At 43.3% G+C, this 15,337-nt stretch overlaps 1 protein-coding gene across 1 annotated transcript in view; it reads right to left on the bottom strand.

The window, feature by feature from the left end:
• Positions 1–15,337, bottom strand: part of LOC137344654 (polymeric immunoglobulin receptor-like) — a 67,403-nt gene that overhangs the window by 33,983 nt on the left and 18,083 nt on the right. Inside the window, exons 3-4 of the mRNA XM_068007778.1 lie at positions 13,702–14,025; positions 7,729–7,789 (exon numbers count right to left, since the gene is read on the bottom strand). Of these exons, the coding sequence (XP_067863879.1) occupies positions 7,729–7,789; positions 13,702–14,025 (385 nt within the window). The remainder of the gene's footprint in view (positions 1–7,728; positions 7,790–13,701; positions 14,026–15,337) is intronic.

The following is a 15,337-nucleotide window of genomic DNA, read 5'->3' on the forward strand; positions in this document are numbered from 1 at the left end:
CACAGCGAGTTGTTATGATCTGGAATGCACTGCCTGAAAGGGTGGTGGAAGCAGATTGAATAATGACTTTCAGAAGGAAATTAGATTAAAATTTGCAGGGCTCTGGGGAATGAGTAGGGGAGTGGGACTAATTGTATAGCTCTTTCAAAGAGCCGGCACAGGAACGATGGGCCGAATAGCCTCCTTCTGTGCCATTCTATGATTCTATATGGAGCCCATCTCTCCCAGGTCAGCAATGAAGGAATATGCTTGTGAAGCATAAGTTGCACTTTCCTCTGATTTATTATTATTTATCATTAGTGAAAGTGAGCGGGTGAATGAGCACTCACTTCTAATCATGGAGTATTTACTCTTTGCAGCTCGATGGAGTGCTGGTATTTATTTTAGATTGCTCTAGCAACGAATTGGCATAGGTATGATGGGCCGAATGGCTTCCTTCTGTGCTGTACACTTCAATGGTTCTACATGTTGAGCTGGTAAAATATCATTTAAACGGGTTTGAGGAGTTTTCACAAATCCAGTTGTGATGTGCTGAAACCTAACGACGAAGCAGCAGCGGAGAATGAGCAAAACACGTTTCACGCATCAAGACCTATATGTTAAATATTTCCCCTCAAAGTAGCTTCAAGGTTCATGTGGGAAAAGAGGGACTTGTTCCCATGTGAATGCTCAGGTCCTGTGTGAACTCACAATGAATATTGTTCAAATCCTTGATTCTACCCTGCTGTTAGCCCAGAAAATTACTCTACCATATTATCAATGGCTAACTTGTTAGCTTCAACTTTGTTCATTTCAGTGTGCCAGTTGCCTCCTGGAGTTGGGTTGGAGTCAAGGATGCTACTGGGAGTTGAATTAGAGTCAGAAATGCCAGCAGGAGTTGCGTTCGGGATAGCCTGACACTGGGTTGGGTCACGCTGACGTCAGGAGTTGGATCAGGGTTAAGAATGACCGTTGGAAATGTTTCAGGTTCTTGGGTGACATCAGGGGTTAGGTTAGGTCTAGGCTAATGGGGAAGACAAGCTAATGAGGGGTTTGTGGCCACACCTCGCCCCCTCCCTGCTCCAAGCCACCACCATGTTCTGTCAGTGCAGTGTTCAAACTGTGATATTTGGCCCAGTTCCAGCAATACAGCCAGTTCTGCCGTGAATAAATAACTTCGTATTTTAGCTCAAGCTGAAGCATCCTCCATGTTTACATATGGATCAGCCTAAGGGCTCCTTTAGCAAGACAAGATCTTTTGCATCATTTCGCTTAAACTTTTAAGAATCATAGAATGATACAGCATAGAAGGAGGCCATTTGGCCCATCGTACTTGTGCCGACTCTTTGAAAGAGCTATCCAATTAGATCCTTTCCCCATAGCCCTGCAATTCTTTATCCTTCAAGTATATATCCAGTTCCCTTTTGAAAGTTATTATTGAATCTGCTTCCACCACCCTTTCAGTTAGTGTATTCCAGATCACAACTCACTGCGTAAAAAAAATTCTTATCTTGCCTCTGGTTCTTTTGCCAATTACCTTAAATCTGTGTCCTCTGGTTATTGATGCTTCTGCCACTGGAAACAGTCTATTTACTCAATCAAAACCCTTCATGATTTTGAACACCTTTATTAAATCTCCCCTCAATGGGGAAATAACTGTAGCTGCTGGTAAATAATGGAAGATAGGATTGTTACCACTAACTCAGCACATAAACTGCTGTAGTACTTTTTTTTATTCATTCACGGGATGTGGGCATCGCTGGCAAGGCCAGCATTTATTGCCCATCCCTAATTGCCCTTGAAAAGTGGTGGTGAGCCGCCTTCTTGAACCGCTGCAGTCCGTGTGGTGAAGGTTCTCCCACAGTGCTGTTAGGTAGGGAGTTCCAGGATTTTGACCCAGCGACGATGAAGGAACAGCGATATATTTCCAAGTTGGGATGGTGTGTGACTTGGAGGGAAACGTGCAGGTGGTGTTGTTCCCATGTGCCTGCTGCCCTTGTCCTTCTAAGTGGTAGAGGTCGTGGGTTTGGGAGGTGCTGTCGAAGAAGCCTTGGCGAGTTGCTGCAGTGCATCCTGTGGATGGTACACACTTCAGCCACAGTGCACTGGTGGTGAAGGGAGTGAATGTTTAGGGTTCTGGATGGGGTGCTAATCAAGCGGGATTCTTTGTCCTGGATGGTGTCGAGCTTCTTGAGTGTTGTTGGAGCTGCACTCATCCAGGCAAGTGGAGAGTATTTCATCACACTCCTGACCTGTGCCTTGTAGATGGTGGAAAGGCTTTGGGGAGTCAGGAGGTGAGTCACTCACCGCAGAATACCCAGCCTCTGATCTGCGCTTGTAGCCACAGTATTTATATGGCTGGTCCAGTTAAGTTTCTGGTCAATGGTGACCCCCAGGATGTTGATGGTGTGGAATTTGGCGATGGTAATGCTGTTGAATGTCAAGGGGAGGTGGGTCGACTCTCTCTTGTTGGAGATGGTCATTGCCTGGCACTTGTCTGGCGCGAATGTTACTTGCCACTTACGAGCCCAAGCCTGGACGTTGTCCAGGTCTTGCTGCATGCGGGCACGGACTGCTTCATTATCTGAGGGGTTGCTTAGACTCCCGGGCCCCTGTATTATCGTGTGCAAAAGCCTAAACCTCACTTTAAGCCTGATGCAATGAGCAGTTGGAAACGCAGGTAGGAAGTACCGAGTGTGCTCAGAACCTGTGAACCTCTGTCACAAGATCCCACATTTAACTTAAATTACAGGGCCTCCCCATGATGCGCTGGAGTGTCTGATCAATTCTCTGGGTGCTGAGTGGCCATTTCCGTCCCAGCTGTTCCTTGGTCTCCAACAGCTGATGCTTCAAAAGGGACTTTGTACCCCATGGCTCTGAAAAAAATGGCATACATCAATGGCAACCCTTCATTGGCTGCTAGGGGTCAACTTTCTGGACCCCGCCTCTTTGGTGCTCCCAGTACATCGTGCGCTAAATGCCAGGCATGCCAGAGAAATATTGAAATGAGCTGACCTCATGTTATTGTGGGGCCGCAGGCGTATATTGAACTGGGACCGTCACAGAGTCTATCTTGTCAGTTACCCCTACCTATTGCAACAGTGACTACACTTCAAAAAGTACTTAATTGGTTGCAAAGTGCTTTGGGACGTCCTGAGGGCATGAAAGGCACTATATAAATGCAAGTCTTTCTCTCTTTCCTTCCTTCCTTATGGACAGAAAACAGAGAGTAGGAATAAACGGGTCATTTTCAAGTTGGCAGGCTGTAGCTCGTGGAATGCCGCCAGGATTGGTGCTTGGGCCTCAGCTATTTACAACCTATATTAATGACTTAGATGAAGGGACTGAGTGTAATGCATCCAAGTTTGCTAACGATACAAAGCTAGGTGGGAAAGTAAGCAGTGAGGAGGACACTTGGGGCGCTAAATTGGGCCGTGTAGCGCCTGTTGTTTTGGCGCTAAGCAACCTCTCAAATATCCAAGATGGCATCTTGGCTATGCATGCATGTTTCCAGCGTGACGTGCACCGGACGCTATCTTGGTGTAGGAATTCGTGCAAGTGCAAATACTGAAAGCCGGCTGCATGTTAAGTAAGGAGAAAATGGATACAATCAGTGTGCAGCGCTGATTTAAAGTGATAGACACCATTTTGGCACTTAACGCTCAGCTCAACGCACAGTCTTAACCACAACTATCTGAACGTGTCTTAACAGTGCCTGGAGGATCCTCACCAGCGCAATTTAAAGGGACCATGCAGGATATACAGGTTAGTGGTTGGATTATTGCTTCTGGCTGCCAAGATATTTGCAACTGATCTTGGAGGTCTCCTATACTTGAATACTAGGACTAGGGGACAGAGCCTAATATTTAAAGCCAGGATGTGCAGGAGTGAAGTTAGGAAAAGCTTCTCTATGCAAAGGGTGGGAGAAGTTTGGAACGCTCTTCTGGAAACGGCAGCTGATGCTAGCTCAATTGTGAATTCTAAATCTGAGGTTGATAGATTTCTGTGAACCAAGGGTATTAAGGGATATGGGGCCAAGGTGGGAATATAGAGTTAGGTCACAGGTCCGCCATGATCTCATTGAATGGTGGAACAGGCTCGAGGGACTAAATGTCACTGCCACTTGCTGCCTCCTGATATCTGCCACCTTCTCCTGCAAGAAAGCAGGACTTGTATCCGGGTGATGTGTCTGTCATGGTTGAATAGCTGCCAGTGTGTATGGCCTTTGAGTTGTGGGTGTACAGCTTGCAACAGTGGTAATGTGTGAGGGCGCAAGGAACCATCTGATTGGTAGAGTTGAGTAATGATGGAAAGAGTTTGTTGGTCTGTGGGTGATGGGGTGTGTAACGTGTGGAGCAGTGGATGCGGCGAGTGGTGCAGTTGGAAGGAGACGCCACTTGACAGTTGACCTCACTCCCCTTGACCACTCGTGTCAAAGCATTGAACTTCTTCCTGCACTGCATCCATGTTCATGATGCTGTGCGCCTGGCACTGACTTCATCCCCTACTGCCTCCCACTGCCTTTTGGGCATATGTCTGGAGGGTCTCTTGCACCCCCTTGCGGATATAGGATGTCCTTCCTTTTGTCCACTTCTTGCACCAAAGCCTCTGGTATATCATCAAACAACCTTGGTGCACATACTTTTGTAGGCCTGGTACAAACTCAGATCAGCAGATTGGTGAGGTCTAGCATTCAGATTGGAGGACATGGGATTTAGTCGTGCGCAACCTTTATTCAATGTTTCAACATAACTCATCAGTTTGTAACCATAGGGACGGGATCTGCATCTGTGTCTTACATGTGTGATGCCTGATCTCCGTTCAGACTCGTGCAGTCAGCCGACTGTTACTTTTAGCAAATAACAGGTACCGGTTACCTTTAAGAGATTTTAAGAGACATCCTCCCTTTAAGCGATTGGGGCTCCCCCTGCTGGTGTAAAGTGCACATTTACTTGAATCACTGTGCAAGGCCTGGATTTCAACACAGCTCGCAGGTGAGTACTGAGGCCGGACGAAGTTCTCGTCCTGCCTGCGCAGGGGCCATTGGGCGCGGGTTAATAGCAGATCATGCCACCTACGCCCAATAATAGGCCCTATCGAATTTTTTTTGCCCCGTAGAGTCTGCAAAGGGACAAGGACAGGTTAAGTGAGTGGACAAGAAGGTGGCAGATGGAATATAATGTGGGGAAATGTGAGGTTAGTCACTTTGGTAGGAAGAATAGAAAAACAAAATATTTTTTAAATGGTGAAAAACTATTAAATGTTGGTGTTCAGGGAGACTTGGGTGTCCTTGTCCACGAAACACAAAAAGTTAACACGTAGCTACAGCAAGCAATTACGAAGGCAAATGGTATGTTGGCCTTTATTGCAAGGGGGTTGGAGTACAAGAGTAAGGAAGTCTTGCTACAATTGTACATGACTTTGGTGAGACCACACTTGGAGTACTGCGTACAGTTTTGGTCTCTTTATCTAAGGAAGGATATACTTGCCTTAGAGGCGGTGCAATGAAGGTTCATTAGATTGATTCCTGGGATGAGAGGGTTGTCCTATGAGGAGAGATTGAATAAAATGGGCCTATATTCTCTAGAGTTTAGAAGAATGAGAGGTGATCTCATTGAAATGTATAAAATTCTTAGTGGGCTTGACAGGGTAGATGCTGAGAGATTGTTTCCCTTGGCTGGAGAGTCTGGAATTACAGGGCATAGTCGCAGGATAAGGGGTAGGTGATTTAGGACTGAGATGAGGAGGAATTTTTTCTCTCTCAGAGGGTGGTGAATCTTTGGAATTCCCTACCCCAGAGGGCTGTGGATGCTGCGTCTTTTGAGTACATTCAAGGCTGAGTTCGATATATTTTTGGACTCGAAGGGAATCAAGGGATATGGGGATCGGGCAGGAAAGTGGAGTTGAGGTCGAAGATCAGCCTTAATCTTATTGAATGGAGCAGGTGTAGTCGTATGGCCTACACCTGCTCTTATTTCTTATGTTCTTTCTTTTTCTCCATTCAAGTTAGTTCAGAGAGGAAAATATGGATCATACTTAAAGGACTCAAAAGCCTTATTCCCTCTTTGTTTAGGTAATTAACTATGATATTGCAGCTGGGCATTGACTGGGTGCCTTCACTCACTGCAGTGTAAGGATACGATTCTGTGCCTTGGAATATATTAGCACAGAAGTGGGAAGAGAAACTTGGTGCTATATAGCTGTCAAAAGTGCATTTTACAGAATGCTCTGAAAATAGACTTCTATACTTTTGTTTTAACCATAATTTATTGCTGACTTGGGATTTGCCACTGATATACTCAAATGTTCAGTAATATATCAGTTGTTTCGTTTTGACATTAGGTTTGATGGATTGCCCGCCAATTTACAATACACAATTTAAAATAGCAAGTCATTGAACAAGCTCACTGCATTAAAGTGGCAGATCTCAGTCAAATTCTGTTTTTATTACTGGTGGTTTGGGGATTGCTTTCAGTTTGTGAATGGATTCAATTGCAGTCATTTCTCAGCTTCCCAAGTCTGGATACGCTCCTTTATAACAAACTCTTTACCTGCAACTACTTCAACCTTAAAGGAGCTCAAAAATGTTCTTTTTAAAGAAAAACCCTGACTAAAAAGCTCTGCTGAACTCCACTAGTCTGTAATAATAGTGTTTGACTGTGAGTACCATAAAATCAAGTGCAATAATTTGCATCTTAACCTGCAAACCGGGCTGAGTGGACAACTCAACAACAACAACCTGCATTTATATAGCGCCTTCAACCTAGTAAAATGTCCCGAGGCACTTCACAGGAGTGTTAGCCAACAAAATTTGACTTGGTTTCCCAATGTTAAAATCATAAGGACCTTCTGAGGGAGGATAGGCCGTGGCTGGCTGGGAAGTCTCAGGCCTGCAGTAGCTGATTTATTGTTCAATGGACAATCATTGAATCAGCTCTCGAGATGAAAGTTTGATACTGCTGTGGCTTTTACATTAATTTTTTTTACATTAGAACCAACTGAACGGCAATGCCCTGTGACCGAAAACCTGTCTGTGACCTCCCTTATGGCTTATCGAGCCGCACAGCCCAGGAAGATATGCAATGCGCTGAGTTAGCTGAACTTAGCTGTGACAGCAGATGGGACGACATAATTACTTTCAGTGCCTCTGGGTCGGGGAAGGGAAATATAATCGCCCAATCAGCGATCCCTGCTGGCAGCGTGCATGTACAAACATCATGTGAGGGCAAATTTGGGCTTTGGCTGTGAGGCATCATGGGGTCAAATAGATTGGTGATGACGTCAAAGGCTCACCTACGTGTAATGGACACAGTGGGATTCATAACCCAGCAATGAGTCAATAGCTTCAGGAAAGAGGAGAATACAGGCAAATGTAACAAGAAAACACGTTCATTTTTTGGAAACACTCTGTGACTGCTGACTAAAACTGGCTCCCAATGTTGTTCTGTCATATAAGCACTCCGACCTTGAGCTATTCGTCAAAGAGGACTCGAACCAACCAATGTCCCTGTCCCCTTTCTCAGAAACAGCTGTCAACCAAAGCCATACCCCAGGCTGGGGCCTATGCTTTGATCGGTGCCCAGGTAGCTTGGGACCAAGCCTGCGGCCATCCTGAAACACAAGTAGCAGATGGTTGTATTGCTCATAATTACGTTGGAACAAGCAGCCCTTCATCAATATTGAATGACAAAAGAGTTTTGTTCTGAAATCCTTGAAAGAATATTAATTTCAACCGGTGTAAGATATTACCTTTCATTTCTCCAGGTGATTGTTTTCTGAAGTTCATTGGGCTGTGTTGATGTTGTAAGAGCTGTAAAAACAACAACAGAGTAAGTATTTTTTGCTGATGTAAAAATTTAAGCTGCTTCCTGCACATTGTGACAAAAATGTACTTTTAGTCTTTGCTTTTAACTGATACTGTGCTAGAAACAATGTACACAGAGTTTTTGGTGAGCTTGGCTCTGCAATGCACTGAAAATATACGGTACTTTACGGCAGATGGAGGTCAATTAACATGCATGGTGTTGGTGGTCCCAGAAACGAAGGTGTTGTCACATGTAAATGCAGGCTGGATGTGAGACATTCAGCTCCAGTTATCATAGATAGATCACATGGAGGGATAAACAACCCTGTCGGTGTCAAAGATTGTCTGCATTCAATATTGCCGAAGGTCCCAGCCTGGGGGAATGGCTTTGATTGACAGCTCTTTCTTAGAGCTTTTGGAGAAGGAGGCAGGGACATTGATTGGCTTGAGTCCTCATTGACGAATAGTTCAGGGTCCAAGTTCTCATAATTGCAGAGCAATATTGGGAAGCCACTTTTAATCAGCAGTCAGATTGTGTCTCTCTCAGCCAATAGCTGAAAGGCTGTGGGTTTTAAAAGTTCCACAGCAGGTTGGCTGAGCTGGATTTGAAACAGTGGCCTGATCTACATTGATAAGAGGTGAGGCTGTAGTTTAAAGCCTATGTTTATAGAGGAAGTGAATGGTGTCTTTGTTGTTTTATGTATTGAGGAGGGTAGAGAAATATATATCTCACTGTTCACTGTTTATTCATCTACCTCTTGAAAACAAAACCTTGTTGGTTCAACACCCGAATGCTTGTCTTTGTAAAAGAGAACATCCAGTCTGCTTTCAAAGAGAGAACGACATGACGGCTTATGATATATTCCAATAGCTGATATACAGGGTAAGGGTTCTTTGTTTTCATCCCTGAGCCTCACTATCATTTACCTAGCTATTGGGCAGAAAAAAGATGCACTCCAGATCATAGAGGATATGTGGTCCACTTACAGGAGTGGCTGCTGATACTGAAACTGAGCAAATATCTACTGCAAAAGCCCCAAAACATGACACACATAATAGTTGTAAAGTTGAGTGCAAATGGTCAAGATTCATGGTCCATACACAGTGGAGGTGGGGCGGGGCGTGGAGGAGGAAGACATTAATGACCTGAATGTGCCCTCTGCAGTCATTTTAGGCATTACACAATGGGCGATTTTACAAATTTGCACTCCTGCTGCAAAAAAATCACCTGCCAGCAGTGAAATTCGAGAATTCAGGTGCATATTCCCCATGATATTCCAAGTTTTATAAAATTACCCCATATAGTACCATTTTTCTCATTTTAAAGAGGATTTTCCCCCTGTTGACCATTACCTGTGTACAGACCTGAGCAGCATTTTTTGTAGGTAACGGGTAGAAGAGAATTACCTTGCTAGACGCCGACCTTTTTTTTCCACAAGCTTATAATGAATACCTTCTCTCTAGGACCTAAGTTTGGACTACTTCTCTTCCCTCAAACAAAGGCATCAATACCCCTGGTTGACATGCAGCGGGATACTCGCGTTCGGTGGGTGTGGGTGTAGCTATTTCTCCGATCCAAGTGTGAAGTCCATCTGAACCATCTTGGTGACCACATGGGTTTGCTCATTTAGCAATCTAAACAGGTATCAGATTCAGTTGTTTTTACACTTTGACAAGATCAAATTCTGTGGTAAATTAAATTGCTTTATCGTTCCTCAAACAACCTGTCTGTTTAAGGACTTACACAGCTCAGATTTGACCGATTCTGTAGTAAAAATTCTGTTGGCTGTTGCGTGTGTGTTTTTGTTTACTGTTTCCTGCCACTTTCCATGTATCTGAAAGTAGTGTTGTTTTTACATAGTCCTTTGCAATATCTTCATGATATCAGTCCAACAACCTGAATTTAAATAAGAAATACAGAAAATGCTGCTGGCATTAACTGATTCACAACGGTGCCTGTCAGATTTAACTCTTCTGCTTTTGTTTTTTTGTAGCAGTAGATTTCTCCTACAGTTTATACATATACAATAACTGTTCGGAAGCAAAGCAAAATTTGAGTCGAGTAACTATTTATATTAACTGTAAAAAGGGGTGTGTGGCTTTTTACCATTTTTATGTGTTGATGTTGTAGCGTCAGCAGCATAAGGCCAGAAAACAAGTAGATCTTTCATACAGTTTGTACCGACTGACCTGCAATTTTTTTAATTGAATTTTAGATCCAACCTGTTGTCTTTCACTTCATGAATACAAGTTAAGAAACAAAATACATTTTAATGGATTCTTCAAATACCAACTAAATGATGAGTACTAGTAACAGATACTAGTAGTACTAAATTAGCTGAATGTTCAGCTGTAAGTCATTGCAAATTTGACAGTGGTACCTACATGTGCAAAATTAATACTAAAATGACACTGACTGCAGTGATAAATTACATTTCCTGACATTGGCTACAAGTCACACACAACCCATTAGATAAGCCATCCTCATATAAATTGTAGGTTATACTGTTTCTGATTGGAATGACCGAATAGATAAGAATGTTAGCAAATAGCAATCAATAGTATTTTAAATTAATGAAATTAAGAACATAAGAAAAAAGGAGCAAGAGTTGGCCATACGGCCCATCGAGTCTGCTTTGCCATTCAATCAGATCATGGCTGATCTTCGACCTCAAATCCACTTTCCCGCCCGATCCCCATATCCCTTGATTCCCCTAGAGTCCAAACATCTATTCATCTCAGCCTTGAATATATTCAATGACTCAGCATCCACAGCCCTCTGGGGTAGAGAATTCCAAAGATTCACAACCCTCTGCATGAAGAAATTCCTCCTCATTTCCGACCCTTATCCTGTGACTATGCCCCCTAGTTCTAGACTCTCTAGCCAGGGGAAACAATCTCTCAGCATCTACCCTGTCAAGCCCCCCATAATCTTATATGTTTCAATGAGATCACCTCTCATTTTCTAAACTCCAGAGAGTATAGGACCATTCTACTTAACCTCTCTTCATAAGGCAACCCTCTCATCCCAGGAATTAATCTAGTGAACCTTCGTTGCACCACCTCCAAGGCAAGAACATCCTTCCTTAGATAAGGAGACCAAAACTGTACGCATTATTCTGTGGAGGAATGAATTAAAGGAAATTAAATTAATGACTCCACAACATCAACACATAAAAATGATAAAAAGCCAGATACCCTTTTTAGAGCTAATATAAATATTTACTCAAACTTTAAATAATCTTTAAATTTATGAAGGGGTTTGATAGAGTAGATATGGAGAAAATGTTTTCACTCGTGGGGGAGTCCAAAACTAGGGGTCAGAAATATAAGATAGTCACTAATAAATCCATTTATTCAGGAGGAACTTCTTTACCCAGAGAGTGGTTAGAATGTGGAACTTGCTACCACAAGGAATAGTTGAGGCGACAAGTAAAGATGTATTTAAGGGGCAGTTGGATAAGTACATGAGGGAGGATTTCTGTGCTGTAAATTCTATGACCTGTGATTAATACTGAGACCAGGTCTGGGTTTCATGCTAGACCTTCCAAAGTCTCTAGAGAAGGTAAAGAGCAAAGATAATTGATCCCAGAGTGAATCGATTGCCTCAAAATGCAGGTCCTGGTTTCCCTGCTGGCAATTATTGAAAGTTTGTTCTTCTCTTTGGCCTGTTGAAAGCCTCTGGCTGCCTCTATTGGAGGAACAAGGCACTGCTCCAATTTTTCACCTGTAGTTTGAGGCGGGGCACCTCCTTTTTGCCTCTCCAGGTGCGGGCTGCCTGCCCTGAATATTATCCCTGGGACTTGGGACAGGATCATCGGCCTGGAGAGATTGAAATCCCACCCTGCTGCACTTCTGGCATGGGAGCAAGAACCGGGCCCTAAATATTCAACAGGAGCGTTAGAAAAATTCATACTGAATTACATTTAGTACAAACTAACCTCAGCAGTGAATATTGTGCCATTTCACAAGAATTTTGAGATTGAGAAGTTAAAGGGTTGAGCCGGACCAAAAGCCGCAAGAGCCTGGTTGAGAAATAAGGTCAGCTGCCAATTTGTTTACCACAGCAGATACGTCTCTTCTAACCACAGGAAGGCAAGCATTTTATTTTTTGTTTAAATACGTATGTCAGCATTGGGAAAATGAAGCACTTCTCCTATAGCCGGACATGCCCTTGTCAAGCGCTCCCAAATCCGCACAAGATACAGAGTAAAGTGACTTCAAATCTGCCCCAACAGGATGTCTTAACACCGGCCTTAAAAGAACATCGCTATGGTGAACTGGGACACATGTTTTCCATATCAGCCTTTCTTATAATCTTTGAGTGCTACTCTACAGACTGTTTTACTTTTATAATTTTCATTGCTCCACCATTGGTGGCCGTGCCTTCAGCTGACTAGACCCTAAGCTCTAAAATTCCTTTCTTAAACCTCTCTGCCTCTCTACCGCTCTCTCCTCCTTTAAGACACTCCCTAAAACCCACCTCTCAACTGTGGTAATATCTTCTTATGTGGCTCAGTGTCAGATTTTGCCTGATAACCTGTGAAGCGCCTTGCAACATTTTACTACGTTTAAGGCGCTATATAAATGCAAGTTGTTGTTGTTATTGTACTGTGCATACTGGGAACTGAAATTAAGTAAACATTATACCTAAAATTTAAAAAAGGGGTGAATTCGATCCAGGCTCATTAGCCTAAAATCAATAACAGGTAAAATAATGTAAACTATTCTGAGGAGATGGCTAGAGGCAGTGTGGAGTAGACATTTAAAAAGCAAATACGACTTTGGACACATGGCAGAACAATGGAAAACCATTCTACAGATGTCATGCTAAGGTCTTATAATGCACCAGTTCTTGGCGTCCCCCCGGTCTGATTACTGTCCAGTCCAGTGCTTTGCCAGAAGTGAGTGCATCTGGACATCAGGTAAGGGCGGGGGCCGTCTCTGCTCTGATGTCCCTTCCATGGTTCGATAGCCTGCCAACGATAAACTCCGATAGTCCGCTCCATTCCTGAGCAGGAGGCTAGTCCAGTGGCTCCACTGGCTCGACACTGGCCGTTTCTGGAGTTTTCCACTACAGCTGTTGAATGGGTGCGTGTGTTGACAGGCAATTGTAATGGCGGAGTGATTGTACATCAAGCTTTTGTTATTGCTGACAAAGCTATAGAAACTCGATAGCTATAACCCTATAGAAACTGCTGTAAAACTCACCCTACCTACTTTATGCCGCGATTCTGCCAAAGTCCTGGTGTAGTGGGTGAAGGCTCACACATGAATAATGACCACGTGAACAAGATGCCAGAGGAGGCCCAATGCCCTGGAACCTTATACCAGCGAGGAATCAACGCAGTCAGGAGGAAAGGGGATGGAATCTTTCCAGGAAATGGAGTGGAAGTAGCATACTCCATTGGAGTCAGTAATCGGTGTCCATGGAAAGCCCATCAATAAAGAGACAGACAGACAGAAAAACAGAGGAAAGGAAACCATCAGAGAAGGACCACATGAAGGTGAGGGATGGTGGAAATTGGAACCATAGTTAAAATTCTCAAGATCAGAGAAAATTGATGAGAAAAAAAAATCCACTGTTTGAGAAATAAACCTAGAAACTCAGGTAGTGCCGTTGCCTTGAATTATCCCCACTGGGCCAAATTTGCCATTTTCTCTTTGATTGAGGCAGAAACGTGATAGATCCATTTTCTACCCCAAATTCCAACTCCTCTACCTACACTAGAACACTCTGTGAAATCTCCACTCTATAAGAAGTTCTTAATTTTCTAATGGATCACACAAACTACGATAAGTTAGTCAAAAAATGATTTTGTTATGAGCACCGCGATAGCCTCTCTTGTCAGAACATTTAACACTTTATTCAAGTATATAGGAACTACTCATTAGGAAGAAACAAATGTTTATCTTACGTTCAGAAATGTTCAGTTGTACAGGAACCATTTTGTCGTAGCCGGTGATGGTTATGCCACACCAGTAACGTCCCGCATCCTCCATCAATAGTTTGCTTATTGTTACGGAAAACACCCCACTGATCTGGTTATCCGCAACAATTATCCTTCTGCTGTCGTTCACATTCTGTTTTTGAGTTCCAGCAATTACACTGCACGATTTCTTCTCTGTCCCCTTGCACAAGTACTTCTCGTAGTTCTTGTAATATGGTACATGATACTGACATGCCACAGTGACAGCTCCTCCTAAAGTCCCATATACCTCTTTTGGCCCAGTTAATCCACCTGCAAGTATAGAGGACAATATATAATTGCTGAAGGTTATTCAGAGCACATGTTGGTAATTCAGAGTGACAGCATAGAAGCACATCATGCCTGTGCTAGCTCTCTGAAACAGCTGTTCACTTAGTCCATTCCGTTGCTGCATACGCTTTTAAAATGTTCCTTTTCAAGGATGTTCAGATCCTTCCTGCTTTTCCAGTCAAACAGATCCCTGAAAGACCTTATGAAGTGACAGTGATGGAGGATTTGTTTGTTTTTAGCCAAACCATTCACCTTGGTGGACTGTTTTTGGACTAATTCTATGTTGAACTTCAGCTTTTGAACCCCAAAGCGTCTTCAAGCAGTTCTGCCACTTCGGCTTTATGTATAATTACCTAAAAATTCTCAACAAATCTGCGTATATATCTGACAGCATTAGCGTCGGAAAAAAAGAAGGGAGCCTTTGCATGATTAAAAAAAAATGCAAATCACAAATTGTTAGGATTAAGCTGAAGATCGGCCAGACATATTTCCTTGTAGCTTAATGGTGATAAGTAGATTTTCAAGTGTATTATATCTGATTTAGTTCCTGTATCACAGCTCTCTATTTACGTATCTTTGTGAATAAACTTTCATACATGTCAACCTTCAGCTTGTTGAACTGAGTCAACTTTTCAGCCCATGTGTCAGCTTGTCAGCGATTCCCGAGGAAAATCAGCTTTATCGCTGGGATTGGAGGTTGTCAATGTGAACCTGTCAGATCAGTCACAAGGAGGCTGACAGAGCCAATCAAATCCATTGGAAAGAGAACTGATGGCTGATAGAACCTTTTTTGCGAACTTTCTCCCGAAAAGCACACCTCAGACATCCCTTTAAAAATACACCACCAATTTTGTGCCTTCAACGTTTGGATTTCTGCTCCAGCCTTTCACGTATTTTTATTCTTTTTCCGCTAATATAAGTGAAGGACGGGTGGATGTACCAACTGCTTCAGTTACAAAACCCTGTAACTATGGGGTAGATTTTAGCCTTCACCACCTGAGTGGTGATCTGCCGGGGCAGGTCGCCCGCCCTTTATTGTGGAATGAAAATCGGGTGGGTTTTACAAAGGTCGGACAATACGCTCTACCCAATTACATCCCAGGCAGTGAAGATGAAAATCTACCCTTCATGTTTTCACATGTCAGGGTCCCCCGTGCCTTGTGGGGGCTGTCGACTTTTTTTTTGAGGCTGTCGGTCAGCTTTTAGCCAATTTTCCAGGTTTGCAAGGATGAACTATTCAGATTCAGACGTATTATTTAGTTAACAAGGAAACCAGTGACTCCATCTACCTCAA

This window comes from Heptranchias perlo, chromosome 27 (genome assembly GCF_035084215.1).
Source record: "Heptranchias perlo isolate sHepPer1 chromosome 27, sHepPer1.hap1, whole genome shotgun sequence".
Lineage (NCBI taxonomy): Eukaryota > Metazoa > Chordata > Chondrichthyes > Hexanchiformes > Hexanchidae > Heptranchias > Heptranchias perlo.